At 38.3% G+C, this 14,808-nt stretch overlaps 2 protein-coding genes across 6 annotated transcripts; one reads left to right on the top strand and one right to left on the bottom strand.

Moving 5' to 3' along the window:
* Window positions 1-2,566: 2,566 nt before the first annotated feature.
* LOC149674059 (uncharacterized) lies at window positions 2,567-4,315 on the top strand. Its single transcript, XM_089840007.1, has 4 exons — window positions 2,567-2,768; window positions 3,131-3,568; window positions 3,628-3,839; window positions 3,919-4,315. Exons 1-4 carry the CDS (start codon window positions 2,684-2,686, stop codon window positions 4,123-4,125), a joined length of 942 nt encoding a protein of 313 aa, XP_089696133.1. The 5' UTR covers window positions 2,567-2,683; the 3' UTR covers window positions 4,126-4,315.
* A 1,529-nt stretch (window positions 4,316-5,844) lies between these two features.
* Window positions 5,845-13,848, bottom strand: LOC149674058 (myosin light chain kinase, smooth muscle-like). Of its 5 annotated transcripts, none has more exons than XM_089839912.1 (10): window positions 13,547-13,848; window positions 9,750-9,797; window positions 9,583-9,673; window positions 8,217-8,423; window positions 7,957-8,098; window positions 7,555-7,754; window positions 7,351-7,503; window positions 7,125-7,170; window positions 6,309-6,383; window positions 5,845-6,241 (listed from the first exon to the last, which is right to left on the bottom strand). In XM_089839912.1, exons 2-10 carry the CDS (start codon window positions 9,781-9,783, stop codon window positions 6,188-6,190), a joined length of 1,002 nt encoding a protein of 333 aa, XP_089696038.1. In that variant the 5' UTR covers window positions 9,784-9,797; window positions 13,547-13,848; the 3' UTR covers window positions 5,845-6,187. The 5 variants fall into 5 exon arrangements, with proteins under 5 accessions (XP_089696038.1, XP_089696036.1, XP_089696037.1 ...); XM_089839910.1 differs by lacking the exon at window positions 13,547-13,848 and adding an exon at window positions 9,886-10,874; XM_089839911.1 differs by lacking the exon at window positions 13,547-13,848 and adding an exon at window positions 10,309-10,874.
* Between the last annotated feature and the right edge of the window lie 960 nt (window positions 13,849-14,808).

Raw genomic sequence — 14,808 nt, 5'->3', positions numbered from 1 at the left:
CGATTAGAGGGGGGGGAAGCAAAACTTTTTTAAAGCGAGAAAGGCAGGAAGAAAAGAAGGTTGTTAAGAAACATTGGCACGCGCCAAGCGTGGGCGTCAAAGGGAATAAACCCGCATTGGGGGCTCGCACACCAAAAGGTCAACTCGGGGTAAATGATACCCGCCACATTCCATTCCACCGCACCGCTGGAGGTGGTGGGATGGGTTCAAAGACGCTAAAAATTAATTGGCCAAGAATCTAACAAGCCCGAGGATAAATCCAAGATAATCCACACAAGATCTCTGGCCCAAAACAAACTACGTACATCAGTCCACATTCTACAACGTTGCCTATAGAAATACTTGTATTTTTTTATTAAAAAGAACGTGGCCATCTTTCGCGATATTTTTTATCAAAAATGTAAATCGTAACTTCATAAGAGGAGGGATTTCCTTGTTTCGCATAGTTGTTTGAATAAAGTTAAAAAGTTTCGGTCAGCCTAGCACGGCACACCCTGAAAATATATAGTTTTGACAGCACGTGCCGAGAACTATACATCACAGAGATACGTGCGGTAATATTGACCTTTAGGGGGTGAGGTCAAAATTAAAGAAAATTGACTGCCAATTATATCTTTTTTCCCCCGGAAATTAAAGTCAACTTAAAGGGCATCTTTATCTTTCTATGAACCCAGCTTAACCTGTCTATTAGTAACGCTCTGGCATTGTTTAACTTGCAAAACATTATTAGTATTTTTAACGTTAGTAATAGTATAAACAAGTTTAAAATTAAATAAGATAGTTGTCACTAGCTTTTCCATGGTTTGAACTGGGGTCTGCTTCGCCGTGCTATATTTCGTTTAAATTTCATAGAGAATGGTTTAGCGCGTTGTGGTAATAGAACGATACAAAATTGAACATCGTGAGCAATTAAGAATAAAGTGTTAATTAGGCTAATGGGAATGTAACGTTAAAATGTAAGCGAATAAAATTTTAAATAGTAAGTTTCAAGCCTTAAGCTGTACTCCTCGAAGATGTCATGACAGCAAAAACAGTACTAAAATTTGAATACAGAACTTCATAAACACATCATTGCATTGAGTTCAACTGAAATGGCACAAGATGTTTATGAACTTCTGGAGATACTGGTAGAAGTAAATGTTTTTCTATGTTAAGCTGGTTCAGTCTATTAAATGGCATATTGTTTGTCTTAATATATTCTAGATTGATTAAAACACACTAAATAATACACATTAACCCTTTGTATAAGTACTAGAAGTTCACCACAATGAAGTATAAGAAAATTCGTTCCTTCGATGTCAGTATTCCAAGCAAAAACGATGGCGTGTAACTATATGGAAAAACATTTATCACTATATATAAAGTCATATAGATTGACGACGATTATTCAAGACCAGGACTGCCGGACAGGACAAGTTGCAGACGGCGTCAACCTCATTCGTTCATTTTTGTAGGCGCCAACGTTCGCGGTTCACGCTGTTGGCGGGGTCAAATAAAGCTTTAATAAAAATCTCAGCCAATTTTAGGACCTACAATCCCTAGGGTTACTAAAAAGGAGGGGGTGGTGGCCCATTCGGATCCCTTAATCCTCTTTGTTTTTGCGGCTACCGCAACTCGCACGTCCGCAAAAAGTCTCCTTTCCAACCCTACTAGAAGCTGCACCATAGACAAATTTTATCCATAAAGACACGTTAAAAGTATCTAGGTACTTTGAAACTCGTATGCAGTGCAAAGAAAGCGTGATGCCATAGTTATACGTGCCAATGGAGACTAATTTGTCTAACCTACACCGCAACAAACTCTCTCAAAGTAGAACCCCACCGCCCATTCTTTGGTTTTACTTTTATACGAGGGGGTTCGGTACCCTTACCACCAACACCCTGGTTTCAAAATACCCAATATCGAAGCTATTTCTCGGTTGCGAGCTTCCAGTAATCTAAGATAAACCCCTTTGAAGCTATTTTTCTTCTAAAACTGTAGTTGACGATAGTGGCGGAAAAAGGCGGGATAGGAGGCCGTGGCCGATGCCCAAGGAGATTGCCAAGCAAGCGCAACTCTAACTTCTTCAGCTAGCGCCCAGTCTCGGTGACTTGCCGGGGGAGAGGGAAAGAAAGCAAAAATAATTTAGCACCCACTAATCAACACCGTGTTTTAAATTCGGTACATAAAATTGATCGTGTTGACCATAAATTTATATTACCGTGGCATTCCTTGATAGAGTGTGGGAGATTTTAATTTTAAACTAAAATATGAGAGATTACATTGGGAAGGAGCTTTTCGTTACGTCATTCGTGGTGCGTTATGAGTTCCGGAGCCTTCAGGAGGAGGGGCCAGCTATCTTCTTTCGATGAGAAAGAATCGGTTTTTCGGGATACTGGCCGGAAAAACAAAATTTACCCACTATAGGGAAACTATATGACAGAGGGATGTGGGGGTCGAAATGGGGGTCGAAAGAATCAGTCTCACTTCCTTCCTATGGTTAGTTTTTCTGGCCAATGGCTATCTGCCCCTCTTAACTAACTCAGGGTATAAAACAATAGGGTATCCATGACTGGGACCTCAAACGTTGGCCAACCATTCCATCGGGTTACAGATAACGCGAAAACCGTCCTTTCGCGTTGTGCCTAGATCCAACGCTTAACCGCAGGTTGCCGGCCATATACTGGCTAACTTAAGATTCGCGATGACTAACTTAAATATTCATCGCGGCATTTCGCTGCTTTTATTTTGGATTTTACTGGAATATTTTGCCTCTGTGAACGTTTTGGGTGAGTAATTGAGGTCTTTGAGAAATGTTTCGAACAAGTACTTTTAGGCAACCATATGTTAGTTCCACTTGGGATGAAAGAAGTTCGTAAGTTTCAGCTATAGCCTTAGCGATCCCTTTTAGAAACGTTGGAGACTTCCACTCATTTTGATCAAGGATTTTAGATATTTAAAAGACTTCGCGTATGCTTCAATTTTATCTAAAATATTCAAGTACTTCGACTCAAAAATATTGAGAAACTTTAGTTCGTGAATCGGTTTCAACTGATTTTACTTGGGCAAACTTTACAAATTCTCGCGCAACACTGAGGGCTGAGGAAACTAAACGGAATGGTTATTTTATAACTTTAGTTCACAATTCCAGGCTATTACTTGGACGACGACAAGCGTCAAGACTTGGTTCCCTTTCCAAGAGTGGGTCGAACAATGTGGACAACCGCGGACGATTGGGCCACAAAGAGGCAAGGACTGGTGCCCTTTCCTAGGGTGGGAAAACGCCAGGGTCTTATACCCTTCCCTCGCATCGGTAGGGAACTATCCCCTTGGGAAGAACCGGACATTGACGGAGAGTTACCCCCATCGGACCCCGGTGAAATCTTGGACAGCGGCGGCGTCGCCTTCTGGCTGGTCCCGTACAAAAGAGGAGCCTTCATTCCTCGCATTGGACGCAGGAAGAAGCGCTCGACTACCAACAATCACGAAACTGACTCGCCTAACATGGTACAAACTCAGGCCGCTTCAGCCACCGGACAATCTTCGAACCGGCCAATGAGCCCTTACCAATTAGCCGAATGGATTCAAGGTACATACGATTTGAGGTTTCATTGAAATTATTTAACAATATGGACCGAACGGGGATAGGTCTCTTGTATTACTATTTAGGTCATAATCCGGATAACTTCGACTACGATCGTAATCAGAGACAGCTAATACCAGCACCTCGAGTCGGACGCAGGTCCGGAGAGGCCACCATTCATTTACGATCAGCTTTCGTTCCACGAATAGGCAAGAAACGATCTGGCAACAATCAAATGGACGATTTTCAAGACGACCACGAGGACCAGGATGACGAGGTAATTTTTTCTAGCTCTCAAGTCTATTTTGAGGTCTTTTAATAAGCCTTGACCGTTTGAATCTATTCCAATTGTTTAGTTTAACGAAGATGGAGACTTAATGGACAAAAGGGCAGCTTTTACACCCAGAATAGGTCGAACCCCGGCTTTCACGCCACGAATCGGCCGCCGATCGGACAACTCAAGGGTCAAAATAACAGGACGAGCATTCACTCCCCGTATCGGGAGATCATCCGGAGGTCAATCGGATAAAATTGACGCCCCCAAATCTAGTAATCAAGCGTGATAACGACAATCGCTAAAATAGTTACAAAGAAAAAGAAACCTCGCCCCAAAAAATAATTCGGCTAACCTTTGTGGTTATCTTAAGTCCTATACATAGTCGATTATAAAAGAAACTAAAAATATTGTTGCGTAATAAATAGAATTTTAAGGACGAAAACAAATAAATAAAAGAGTTAAAATATATATTAATGTAATAACCCTTAAAATATTGTAATGAAATCTTTGAAATAAAAAGCGAATGACAATACTTTTAAAATGTCTGGAGTGATTTGTTAAAAAGGCAGAATTGGCCCAATGACTGAATGCCTAACACTCTTAATATTCTTCAACAGGAGTTGGCTTGCCAAACTTTAAACTCCATTCGATTTGGTTTCATAAATTCATTCTATACATATCACAAGAGGGGCTTGGTTATCTTTTTAGAGTCAAAACTAAGGACTAGTTTTTATCCTTCTCCAAAAACTCCTCTTTAACTTACAGAGTCGATATATAATAATACCAATCACGGAACGATTCGAGTAAGAAAGAAGTCACGTACTTACTTGAGGACATCGAGAGGCCTTTAGTTCAAAACACGTTGTTTCTTGGCTCAGGAATGATTCCTTTATATTACTGTTCTAAGTTGATCGAATCTCTGTATTCAATATCCGAAGAACTTGTTACAGAATCTAGAGAGGTGAGCGTAAGTTATACTTGTCAGAAAGCCAGTACACAATTCAACGCTGGCCTTTTTTCAACCCCACGTAGCGTCAATAGTCCAAATTTCAGTCTACTTCCTCGTTACCGATACATTTTTTTATTGAAAGCAAAATTTTGCCTTAAAAATAGACCTACTTAAACTTTTTTCATGAATCGTTCTAAAAATCTTTTTACAATTATATGGGTTTCAGTGTTTCGTCATAGCGACGTCACAGATTTTCAATTGTTTTCTACCGCACGTATTTGACCAACTATTTTAAGGTTTAAACGTCGTCTTGAATGTCTGTTAGCAAAAATTCAATAATCGAAGTTAGCTTTAGAAAATAAAACAAAGCAAAATTTTCCCTTTAAAGCCTTCCTGTTCATTCACTTTTCACTCACGGACAAAACAACGTCCGAAAATGGCCTTCCTTTTACGTAACCAAAATATCAAACAATAGGATTTTCACGTCGCAGTTTTACCATGGTCCTTTTATGTAGACAGTCCTAGCGCCCGCCTCTGTTAGTGAAACAAGTTTGACACGAGGGATGTTGAGAGGAATAAGAATCTTCAAAATTATTAAGTTTAATGAGAAGAGAAATTGTAAAAGGTTCTGTAATATAATAATTAAAAACAAGTGTTTATTTTCCAGCAACTAGTAATAGCCCGTCACCATGATATTCATGCAGCTTGCGACTAACATATATTTCAGACGTTGATGACCTCTAGATGAAAGTACCATGGTTTAACGATGTGACACTTATTCTTCATCACCGAGGCGGACGGGTTCCATAGTGAGAGGCGACAGGTTGTATTGAGATGGACGAGGTATACCTTATCGAAAATGCCCAAGACCTAATCAACTTACTGACGGTGTTTCGCGGAGCGCCAAGTTTTCCAACTCCTTACTCTCTAGGCCTTCGTCTATATCTTAGATATTGCTATGGAACAACTTACATAACTCAACCAATATATTATTTATCGAGGTTAGGCCTAAGGACGGTATTGGAGCTTCGTAAATCTTGATTGAAACTCCACAAAGCAAAATACTCCAAAATTTATTATTTGTAGGGGGTAAGGAAAGAAAAAGAAAAAAATATCTCGGAACAAAAACAGAAACGCAACAACTCTTTCTTTCAGCAATAAACTTGAACGATCCCATTTTTATAGTTATTTAAACAAAATTTTAAACAAAAGGACTTCTCGAGAGTGTCAACTGGATTTTGCGTATAGTTTTAAAGGAATATTTGTGGGAGGTTTTAAATATTGTACAAAATATCGATTGATATGATAATAATTAATAAAATGCGTTTTTGTGTATTTGTTTTGTTTGTGTGTGTTTATTTGTTTGTTTGATTGTTTACGATCCAACATCTTCATGAGATCAAAATAAACTGGCACCCATTCGGCGTAGAGCCAAAAAGGCGTTGACAGCTTTCTGAAATTGTAACGAAAGGAATTCGATGAAGACGACACTTTCTTCGTGAACTTAAAGGTGAATTTACCTGCCACCGTCTTCGTATAACGAATCGTTTAAGCCTTGTTTTGTCCAACTGTTTCTCTTCCCTTTTCTTATCCCTCTGTTTAGGTTTAATAATTAAAAACAACAACAAAAAAGTGTTATTAAATCTAATTACAATAAATTGTTCGGAAATTCCAAGCACAGGCCTAAGATGTGTTAATGTGTAAGTGCAAAGAAAAAACTCTCTAAAAGAAATCATAACTCAAAATTCAGGAGAAAAAGAAATGAAAAGAAATCTACGTGTTTGTTACAGAAAATTGTTGCTGGGGAAAAAGAAGTATCTAATAAGGAGAAGAAAGAGAGGGTTTTTGAAATCAAAATGATCAAAAAACAAACTTTCTTCATGATGATAATTGTTTTCTGGTAAAATAAAAATCGCCGTTCAAACCATGCGGGTCCCAAAAATTAAATTTCTTTAGCGTTTAAATTTAATCGAATTAAATCAAAAATTCCGGAAAATAGTGGAAGAATGTGTAATGGGTTTCTTTCAAATCGTAAAGCACATCACCATCGATGTGATTTTCATTTTTAAGGGAAAGTACAAAAACGTTTTGCAACTTTCAAGATCCGGGATATGTAGTTGGGCTCGAACCAAAAACGCTCGAAACGGTACTTTGGGGGATAAAAATTGTGGTGGCTGGGCTATGGATATTTTTGGTGGGATATAGACGTCATTAAATTTCAAAAAATGTTTCGGTATTGATTTTTAGAATAATTAAGTGATCAATATATTTCCAAGAAAGCGAACCTCGAGACCCGCTTGGGTTACGACGTCTGGTAGAGGTGATTCCAAACCTACCCTCAACCATGGATGATTCATGCATTGAGATGCCGTTGGACGTGCGCTGCGTAGAAAGGACACAGGATTAGATTTTACCTCATTACTAAATACTATTTTTACTAAGTGTGGCCACTCGTTTACCCGCCATTTGGACAGAGGACGGAGGTTAACCCTGATACCCGTATTGGACATCGTCCAAGTGGCACCACTTACAACTTTCTCAACAAAAGAAGTTGATACGAACTCTTGGTCCAGAACTAGAAGAGAATTCATAAAATCTTTGGCTTCATCCGAGATCTTTTCGAAACTCTCATCATCATAGTCGTACTCGGCCCTGGTGACGTTCGCCATTGTTTCCAGATCATTGTCACCCATGAACGGCGACAAACCTGAAAGACTAATCACAGCGTCAGCAACACAATTCATCAGTCGCGTAACTACAGCTTACAGAATGTAGCAGATAACTCCAACACTCCACATATCTGTCGTGTAACCGACCTTGTCAAAGTTTACTACTTCCGGCGCGACGAACTCCGGGGTTCCGAACATGATTTGTAGTTTCTTTCCTTCTTCCAGCCTACGCGCTAAACCGAAATCGATCAATTTGATTCGGTTACCCGTTCTGGAAACGCATAGAATGTTTTCGGGCTGAAATTGCGTTTATTTAATTTAATCAAGACATAAAAATAGGCCTAAACGAAAAAGTAGGCTTAATTTCATAGAGCCGTTCAGGATTGTAGCCAAGGCTTGATTCGTTCAACTTATACGAGGACTAAGGGCCCCCAACTTGGCTACGTTCCAGAACAGTCGGTGTTTGTAGCGAAGATGTACTTGAATAAGTTAAAATTACCTTCATATCTAAATGTAAAATATTTTTCGAATGCATAAAGTCGACTCCTTCGAGAATTTGTCTCATGAAAACCGTAACGGCCTTCTCTGTTAAGATGAAGTCATCATCTATGACTCGTTCAAATAACTCGCCACCCTCGATGCTAATTTATATACGCGAAAAGCCGAGAAAGAAGGCCACAGGAAATCCGGAAAGTAAAGAAATGTTTAGATTGAGAGAAGACCTTGGACTGAAAGGAATCGAGACTATTTCAAACTTACAGCTCCATAACAAGACACATTGTGGTGGAACCGTCATCGTAAGCGTCGTACAATTGCAAAAGTCTAGGGTGTTGTAAACTGGCCATGATATCCACTTCTCTCTCGACATCTTTCCTGTCATCAGGGCGTTGTGTCGTGATGAATTTTGCCGCCAACTTGCGGTTTGATTTCTTTTCCTTGCATCGGTATACAATTCCGAATTTTCCACTGAAAATATTTATAATAGAAATTGAAGATGTGCCTTGGAAGCTAGTCAGGAGACATAATTAGATTAGGCTTATGACTTTGATATAATTTCATCACCTAGCTCACGTGTTGTCCCTCCCACCATTAGTTTTGAAATTTCTTAAACCACTATAAGTCAAAAAGATAGATGATGTAGTACAACGGGGGAAAGGCCACAGAATTGTCGATGTAGTACACCGAGGTTGTTTCTCGGAAAAGAATGATCGTTTGAGGAAAAAAACCATCGGAATTTGCTATTCTAAGCTACAAAAGCGACTCCGAACTTCTTTATTTCTTGGAATCTTGACTTCTGACTCTCAAGTTTTCAGAGACCGTAAAAGCTTGAGTTTAATCAATTATCTCGAGAATATAATATCCTTCTCGTTGTACTACAATGTATTATTGGCTAACATATTGGCACTAAAGTTATATCTTTCATCGACAGATTTTACATGATCTAACAAGAAATCGTGTATAAAATTCGATATTTTTGGGAGAATCGAACGAATTCGGGCTAAGAAGTACAGAGATACAGCGAAACAGGGGTGACTGTGAGTAAATCGAGGGCTCGGACATTTGTTTCCCTCGAAATATGTGAAATTTAGTAATAGATCACAATATCTTTTGACAAATTGTATTAAGATTTAAGAAATAAAAAATTTCACCGAAATTTTGAAACCATTTAAGCAAAATTAAAAAATTTCTACTGTCCGATCCCTTGCTTAGAAACTTTGAAGTTTAAGATAAGTGAGCGGCTGAGCCAGAAATCAAAACTGCGTAACAAATGCAGAAGAATTTTTGGGAGAGATTGGTATATACAAGAAAACCCCTTAATTTTAGCCTATATCATTCCGTCAACGTCTCTTCATATCAGTACCAAAGGCCACTGAACCTTCCTAACACTCTCCTCACAATCTCGGTTAAGGTTGAAACCAAGTAGATTGGCAAAGCGTGGCTCGAATTTGCAACATATCCAAATTTAACGGTTATCAAGTTATGTTTTCAAGAAGTCTATTTTAATTTTTAGTTCGCAGTACTCATACCCTAACTCAATTTGTCTATCAACATTCATTAAGCATTAGTGTGAAATTAGAAGTCTATCATTGAGTTAATTAAGATGTGAAACATGAATGAAACTTACCGTCCTAATTGTTCCGAAAGTTCATAATCATCTTTTACATCTCTACCCTTCTTGACTTTAATGTCCCGTGGCTCGAACGGAGCTTCTAGTTCTGAAATTTAGGCTTAGCTTAATTAACTTCTTAAGTAAATTAACTTAAAAATAATTAAAATTATAATAATACGAACCGAATTCCGGGTCAGTTTCGTCGACTACAATCATGCCAAGATTTAAATCTGAAATGAAATTGAATTCAAGTGAAGACCATAGAACAGGAAGGAGATCGAGTCAACTAAATCAATGAAAATCCTTGTTTGAAAATACCCTTAGTAACAGAGCTCGAGCGAACTGGCCTCAAAAAAGCTTTCACCCAAATGTAAACCAATCCAAAATTATAATTAAGTAAACCAACACCTCTTGACTTAAAAATGGTAGTTGATTAGCACAGTGAAACGCAAAATCATAGAACTTTGTAGGCGCTTTCAAAGTTTCTTAAATATTGCGGAAGTAATTCAACGAAACGCGGAAGCTACGCTACGACACAGCGCGGAACTAAACAATACCAAAGTTTCATTCAATCTTTTTCAGGTCTAAATTGTTACGTCAACTGACTCAAGTTGTTTGTAAAGAATATCTGAAAATTTTCAAAGTCTGCGCCCCTTTCGTTATTGCACCGTAGTTTAAAGGGAGCGTGAAAGGTTCAAACAAGTCAAGTCTATTAGCTTTAGAATGGCAAAATATGCTCACCCTTGGAAACCTTTCCCTTGATATTTAACCGATTTTCAAAGACATTGACACCGACTGAAATATTTTGGCAATCTTATTAACGTTTTTGAGCCTAACACTTCACGCTCCCTTTAACAATCGAGTATTTAAAGAAAAATAAACGGCAGAGTTTCGAAAAGTCTCGCTGCTTGCAAGGAATTTTCAAGGGGTACAAGATGGCATTTTTAAAACAAAGGAACTTCTTTCAGGGAAATTCGAGAACTCTCGACCTTGATTAAACCGACCCCTTTGTTCTGGTAGATTTATATACTAAGCCACTGTTACACGGGCACTCCAGACCTCTACTTGTACACGCAGTTGTTAAGTCTTGTTTTATATATATTTTCAGAGTCGAGTCTATACTATTTTGGCATCAATCCCGTACATGAACAGCGAACCACGAACCACCTTCGAGCATTCTTTAAAAACAAAACAAAAATATCGGAACGGGGATAGCTTCGGGAACACAAAATTTAAACGAAAATAAAAATAATAAAGAAGAAAAAGAAAGTTTTGCCATCTGTTTGAAACGGTTGGAATCCTTCACATACTAGATAAAGTTTAACTGGGTTTAGAGAAAAATAATTTTCAGGGTTGTACATACCATCATAAGTTTATATGTTCGATAAGTATGACACTACCCATACTACGAAATGCTAGAGACTTACAGCTCGAGCTAGTTCGAGAACGACAAGAGAGAATTGAAGTACTACACTCGGTTAATTTTGCAGTCCATCTTCCTATTTAGTCTGTACTAAGCCTCACCAGGCGTCGCTTTACAAGAATCTTTGACTTACGTCACTTCATGGCAAGTTCTCATAAACCAGTGAAAAACTTATGGAACAACTTATTTTCTTACGTATAATAATTATACGAAAGATTTAAAATGAAACGACGCGGTATATTTTTGGGTGACATTTATATTAACGTTTTAATCACTCTAAACCGAACAGAATTAATTTCTATGAATCTTTCACGTTCCCTTTAATGTTCAAACAAAAGTATTTGAACTAGGCTTAATAAAAACTACCTAAAAATAACTTGTTTACTCGCAACGCTTCTATAAGTTAGTTTTCCACCTTGAAAGCGTGTTACAGAAGTTCTTAGACAACGATATTGCCTCAGTTGGCGAGAAACAAGCAAATACTAAGGTCTCGATCGACATAACTTTTTGGTTAAAGGTTAGGCCTAAAAGTACTAATAAAATTACATTCACAAAGAAGTCGACTGAGATACGAGAACTTTCTTAAGATGAGAGGAACGATTTAAAAGCTCATTTTCGATCCTTGAAAATTCGAAATAGTTGACACGAGGCCATCAAAATCTTCCCCCTCCCTCGCAAAGCAGAAATAAACAACCTAACATCAGTTGAAGGTGAGAGTAGGATTTTTAAGAAACTTAAGATTGTAATCGTTATAAATGTTAATTTCAACTTGGAACGCCGAGGAAGGGACCCGTAACGTATCGTAAAGAGTTTTCATTGATAATTCAGAATGACTATCTGTCTTGGTCCCTACCTCTTAAGAGAAATTCACCCCTCCCCTAATTTATATACCTTCTGGTTAAAAAAAAATTAAATAAAACAGCGTTGCGTCAGAAGTACAAGGTTTAGCGAAAACATGGTGGGCAAGGCAGTATATCACCAGGGTTTTCTAGATAGTAGTACTTGTTTTAGTCATATATCCTAGCTCCAAATGATGGAACACAATTTTTCGGTGGGTAATAAGTTTGAGCGGCCACGTCATATTGCTTACGCGTAAAGTAAAAGCTCCTGATTGGCTTATACAGTAAAGGTAAAGGAGGGAGGGGAAATATGAATGAAACAAGGCCCTGTCCATTGTCCTGCCTGCACATAATTCCCCGCTGTTTTGTTTAGACATTTTCTTCAAAACCGTAACAACATTGGAACTATTACCTTTCCTTTAATACTATAACTATAGTTGTATAATGTTAAAGATAATTTAGGATAAATTTTCAACGTGATCAGCGCGAAAATCGGATGGAGACCAGCCAAGAGATATCATAACAAATAACCCCAAAACCATTTTACGCGCGCAGTTAAAACAGATGACGTTCCTCTCGCGTCTCCCTCAGCTTCTCCCAATCCCTCTCCGCTATTCGGGATTATCTTCCTAATATCAAAAGAGGAAGTCGCGCGCGCCGCAAAGATTATAAATTCACGTCTTTTTAAAATCCCGCTGCGAATGTGAGAGAGGCAGAAAAATGCAGAGTACTTTCAGAGATGTAAAACTTTCTTTTATCGGACCATGGATCAGTACGGTAAATACTCCCTTTTAAAAACAACGCCTCTTTTTGGCTAGGACACAAAATTTCACGTAGTATACTATACTATACTGAGACAAGGGAAATTTTACCGCCCTACCTCCCAGCTTAGACCTTTTATTTCTCGACCTTTGCCAAAAATTACTAACAATTAAGCGAGCCAAAAACATAAAGAATGATTGCGTTGATTAAAGTGACAATCCGAGACCGCTCTATCTAAATTTGACCAAACATAGGGAGGGATTCGTGACCCTGAAGGGTCAAATGAGTTAGGTTTAAACGCCACTGTAAGAAAACAATAGGTGAATCTGCCAAAAACTTCAATTCGAAGAGGTGAGAACATATCGCTAAAATTATCAGAGAAATCTTTTTCACGTGGGGCTCGTGGAACAAGAATCTCAATGAAACAGTTGGCGCCAAATGAATGGGCGCAAGATTCCGCGCTCTTTACGAGATCGTGACGTAAGTTTCAGTAATAAAGTTTTGAACACAGAAATTTTAATAAAAAAATTAAAATTATTCAATGGGTACTTCTATGACAAACTCAAGTCACTTTGCTCGTTAAACGAGCCGAACATAGGACGGAATTCACATAGAAGCTAGCGTATCCCATGGAATAACCATGGTTTTAGCGTGTTTAAAAAATATATATAATACTTGTATCTTAAAAACACATCAAACAGTTTAATGAAAGTCGAAAATAACCGAAATATTTCACATTTAAAGTTTCTCAACTCAGTCTAGAGGAAGTAGTGTCAAGTTCAATTTCAACTACCTTACCCGAAGCAAATAGATAACATCATATCACAAACAAACAACACGGATGTGAATTCTAATTAGTAGTCTTGTAGAAGTAATTAAGCCTAATCACAGTCCCTAATCCCAAGGCATCATTGCATCAAGATCATCCAAGAGAGAAGGGAAAAAAGAAACATACCTTTATCCCGAGAAAAAGCGCCAAGAACAAGAAGAAAACTGTACTTAATAAGTTCGGTGGTAGTTTAGTTTCTCAAAATTCGAACCTTGCAGCGACAAAACACAGCCGCTAGGTTGCGCGCCTCAAGCGAGGATAATTTAAAAAGTAACAAAAACGCTTGTTTGACTAGATTATTAATTTGGTAAAGCGATCGGAAACTCGCTTTAACGAGACACGACTCGATACACAAAGCGCAATTAGGCCTAACGGAAGTCTGCTTTATAACCGAAACAACGTCTTAAGCGCTGCAATGACGGGTTTGAAAGTACTTAACTATCTTAAAAGAAACCTTTCCCGAAAAAAAAAAACTTTGGGCCAAGGGTTAGGATGTTAAGAGAAGGCTGTATTTAGTGTACTGTAGTTGCTTGTTTCGCGAAACTAAAAGAGACAGACGCAACAGCTTCTACGAGGATGACTACGGAGACCTTTTACTTACTTAAGCCAAAGTCAGTGAAGAAGGCAGGAAACTGGGAAGGAAATCGAGTATAATAATAAAAATAAAAATCTAGTTCAGGACGAAAAAAATAAATTAAAAAAAGTTGAATCGTTGCCAAAAGCTTAAGGAAACTTTAAACTGAGCCTTTTTACCCGGGGTTTCGCGTTAGGGTCCTATAATGTCTGTCTATGACATACCCACCTTCGCACCACCCTCGAATGCCTTGGAAATCACGACCGCCATGGCGCTGTCCCGCAACTAATTATCTCTGAGAAACAAGAAACTGAAGCCACAAGAAACTTTCAAAAATACTATAGTAAACGTATTTGTCTCCACTTATATTTGTAATTGGACAGGCCTACAAGTATCTCGGTCGTACTCGGATTATGGCATTCTTTCCATAGATGGTTAGAGCATCGAGACGGTGACCCAAGGTCGGTGGTTCAAATCCACTCTTGAGTGTTAAGTAATTTTCATATCAGAGTTCTGTAGTAATAGGTGATTAGGGTTTTCTTCTTAAGAACCTAACAAGAGTGAATAGAAATATGGAGTTCAAAACCGCGCGTAGTCAATTCTCGCTTGTCGTTCTCGAACTAGCTCTCAGTAAGTCTATAACATTGCGAAGCATAGGTAGCGTCATACTTATGGAACATATCTTATAAACTTATGGTTTTATAAATATATTTAAACTCTTAAATTATTCTGCTTTGGCGGCATCAAATTATTCAGAAAAGCATATCGAGGAATGTTTTCTTGGACTGAAACCCATTACGCATAGAACAATAAT

The sequence above is a fragment of the Phalangium opilio genome, unplaced genomic scaffold, assembly GCF_054372755.1.
Source record: "Phalangium opilio isolate 3A_F unplaced genomic scaffold, DU_Popi_V2 ptg000048l_1, whole genome shotgun sequence".
Taxonomy (NCBI): Eukaryota; Metazoa; Arthropoda; class Arachnida; order Opiliones; family Phalangiidae; genus Phalangium; species Phalangium opilio.
Note: the sequence above shows the minus strand (reverse complement) of the source record. Positions and strands in the feature narration are given on the sequence as shown.

What these genes read in the sequence shown, in the direction of transcription:
- LOC149674058 (XM_089839912.1), bottom strand. Translation starts at nt 9,783, where the DNA reads ATGATTGTAGTCGACGAAACTGACCCGGAATTCG. An exon ending in CGAAACTGACCCGGAATTCG is followed by an intron (nt 9,674 to 9,749) that starts GTTCGTATTATT and finishes CCTAAATTTCAG; the next exon opens with AACTAGAAGCTCCGTTCGAG. An exon ending in GGAGTTATCTGCTACATTCT is followed by an intron (nt 7,504 to 7,554) that starts GTAAGCTGTAGT and finishes CGCTGTGATTAG; the next exon opens with TCTTTCAGGTTTGTCGCCGT.
- LOC149674059 (XM_089840007.1), top strand. Translation starts at nt 2,684, where the DNA reads ATGACTAACTTAAATATTCATCGCGGCATTTCGCTGCTTTTATTTTGG. An exon ending in ATTAGCCGAATGGATTCAAG is followed by an intron (nt 3,569 to 3,627) that starts GTACATACGATT and finishes GAACGGGGATAG; the next exon opens with GTCTCTTGTATTACTATTTA. An exon ending in ACGAGGACCAGGATGACGAG is followed by an intron (nt 3,840 to 3,918) that starts GTAATTTTTTCT and finishes CCAATTGTTTAG; the next exon opens with TTTAACGAAGATGGAGACTT.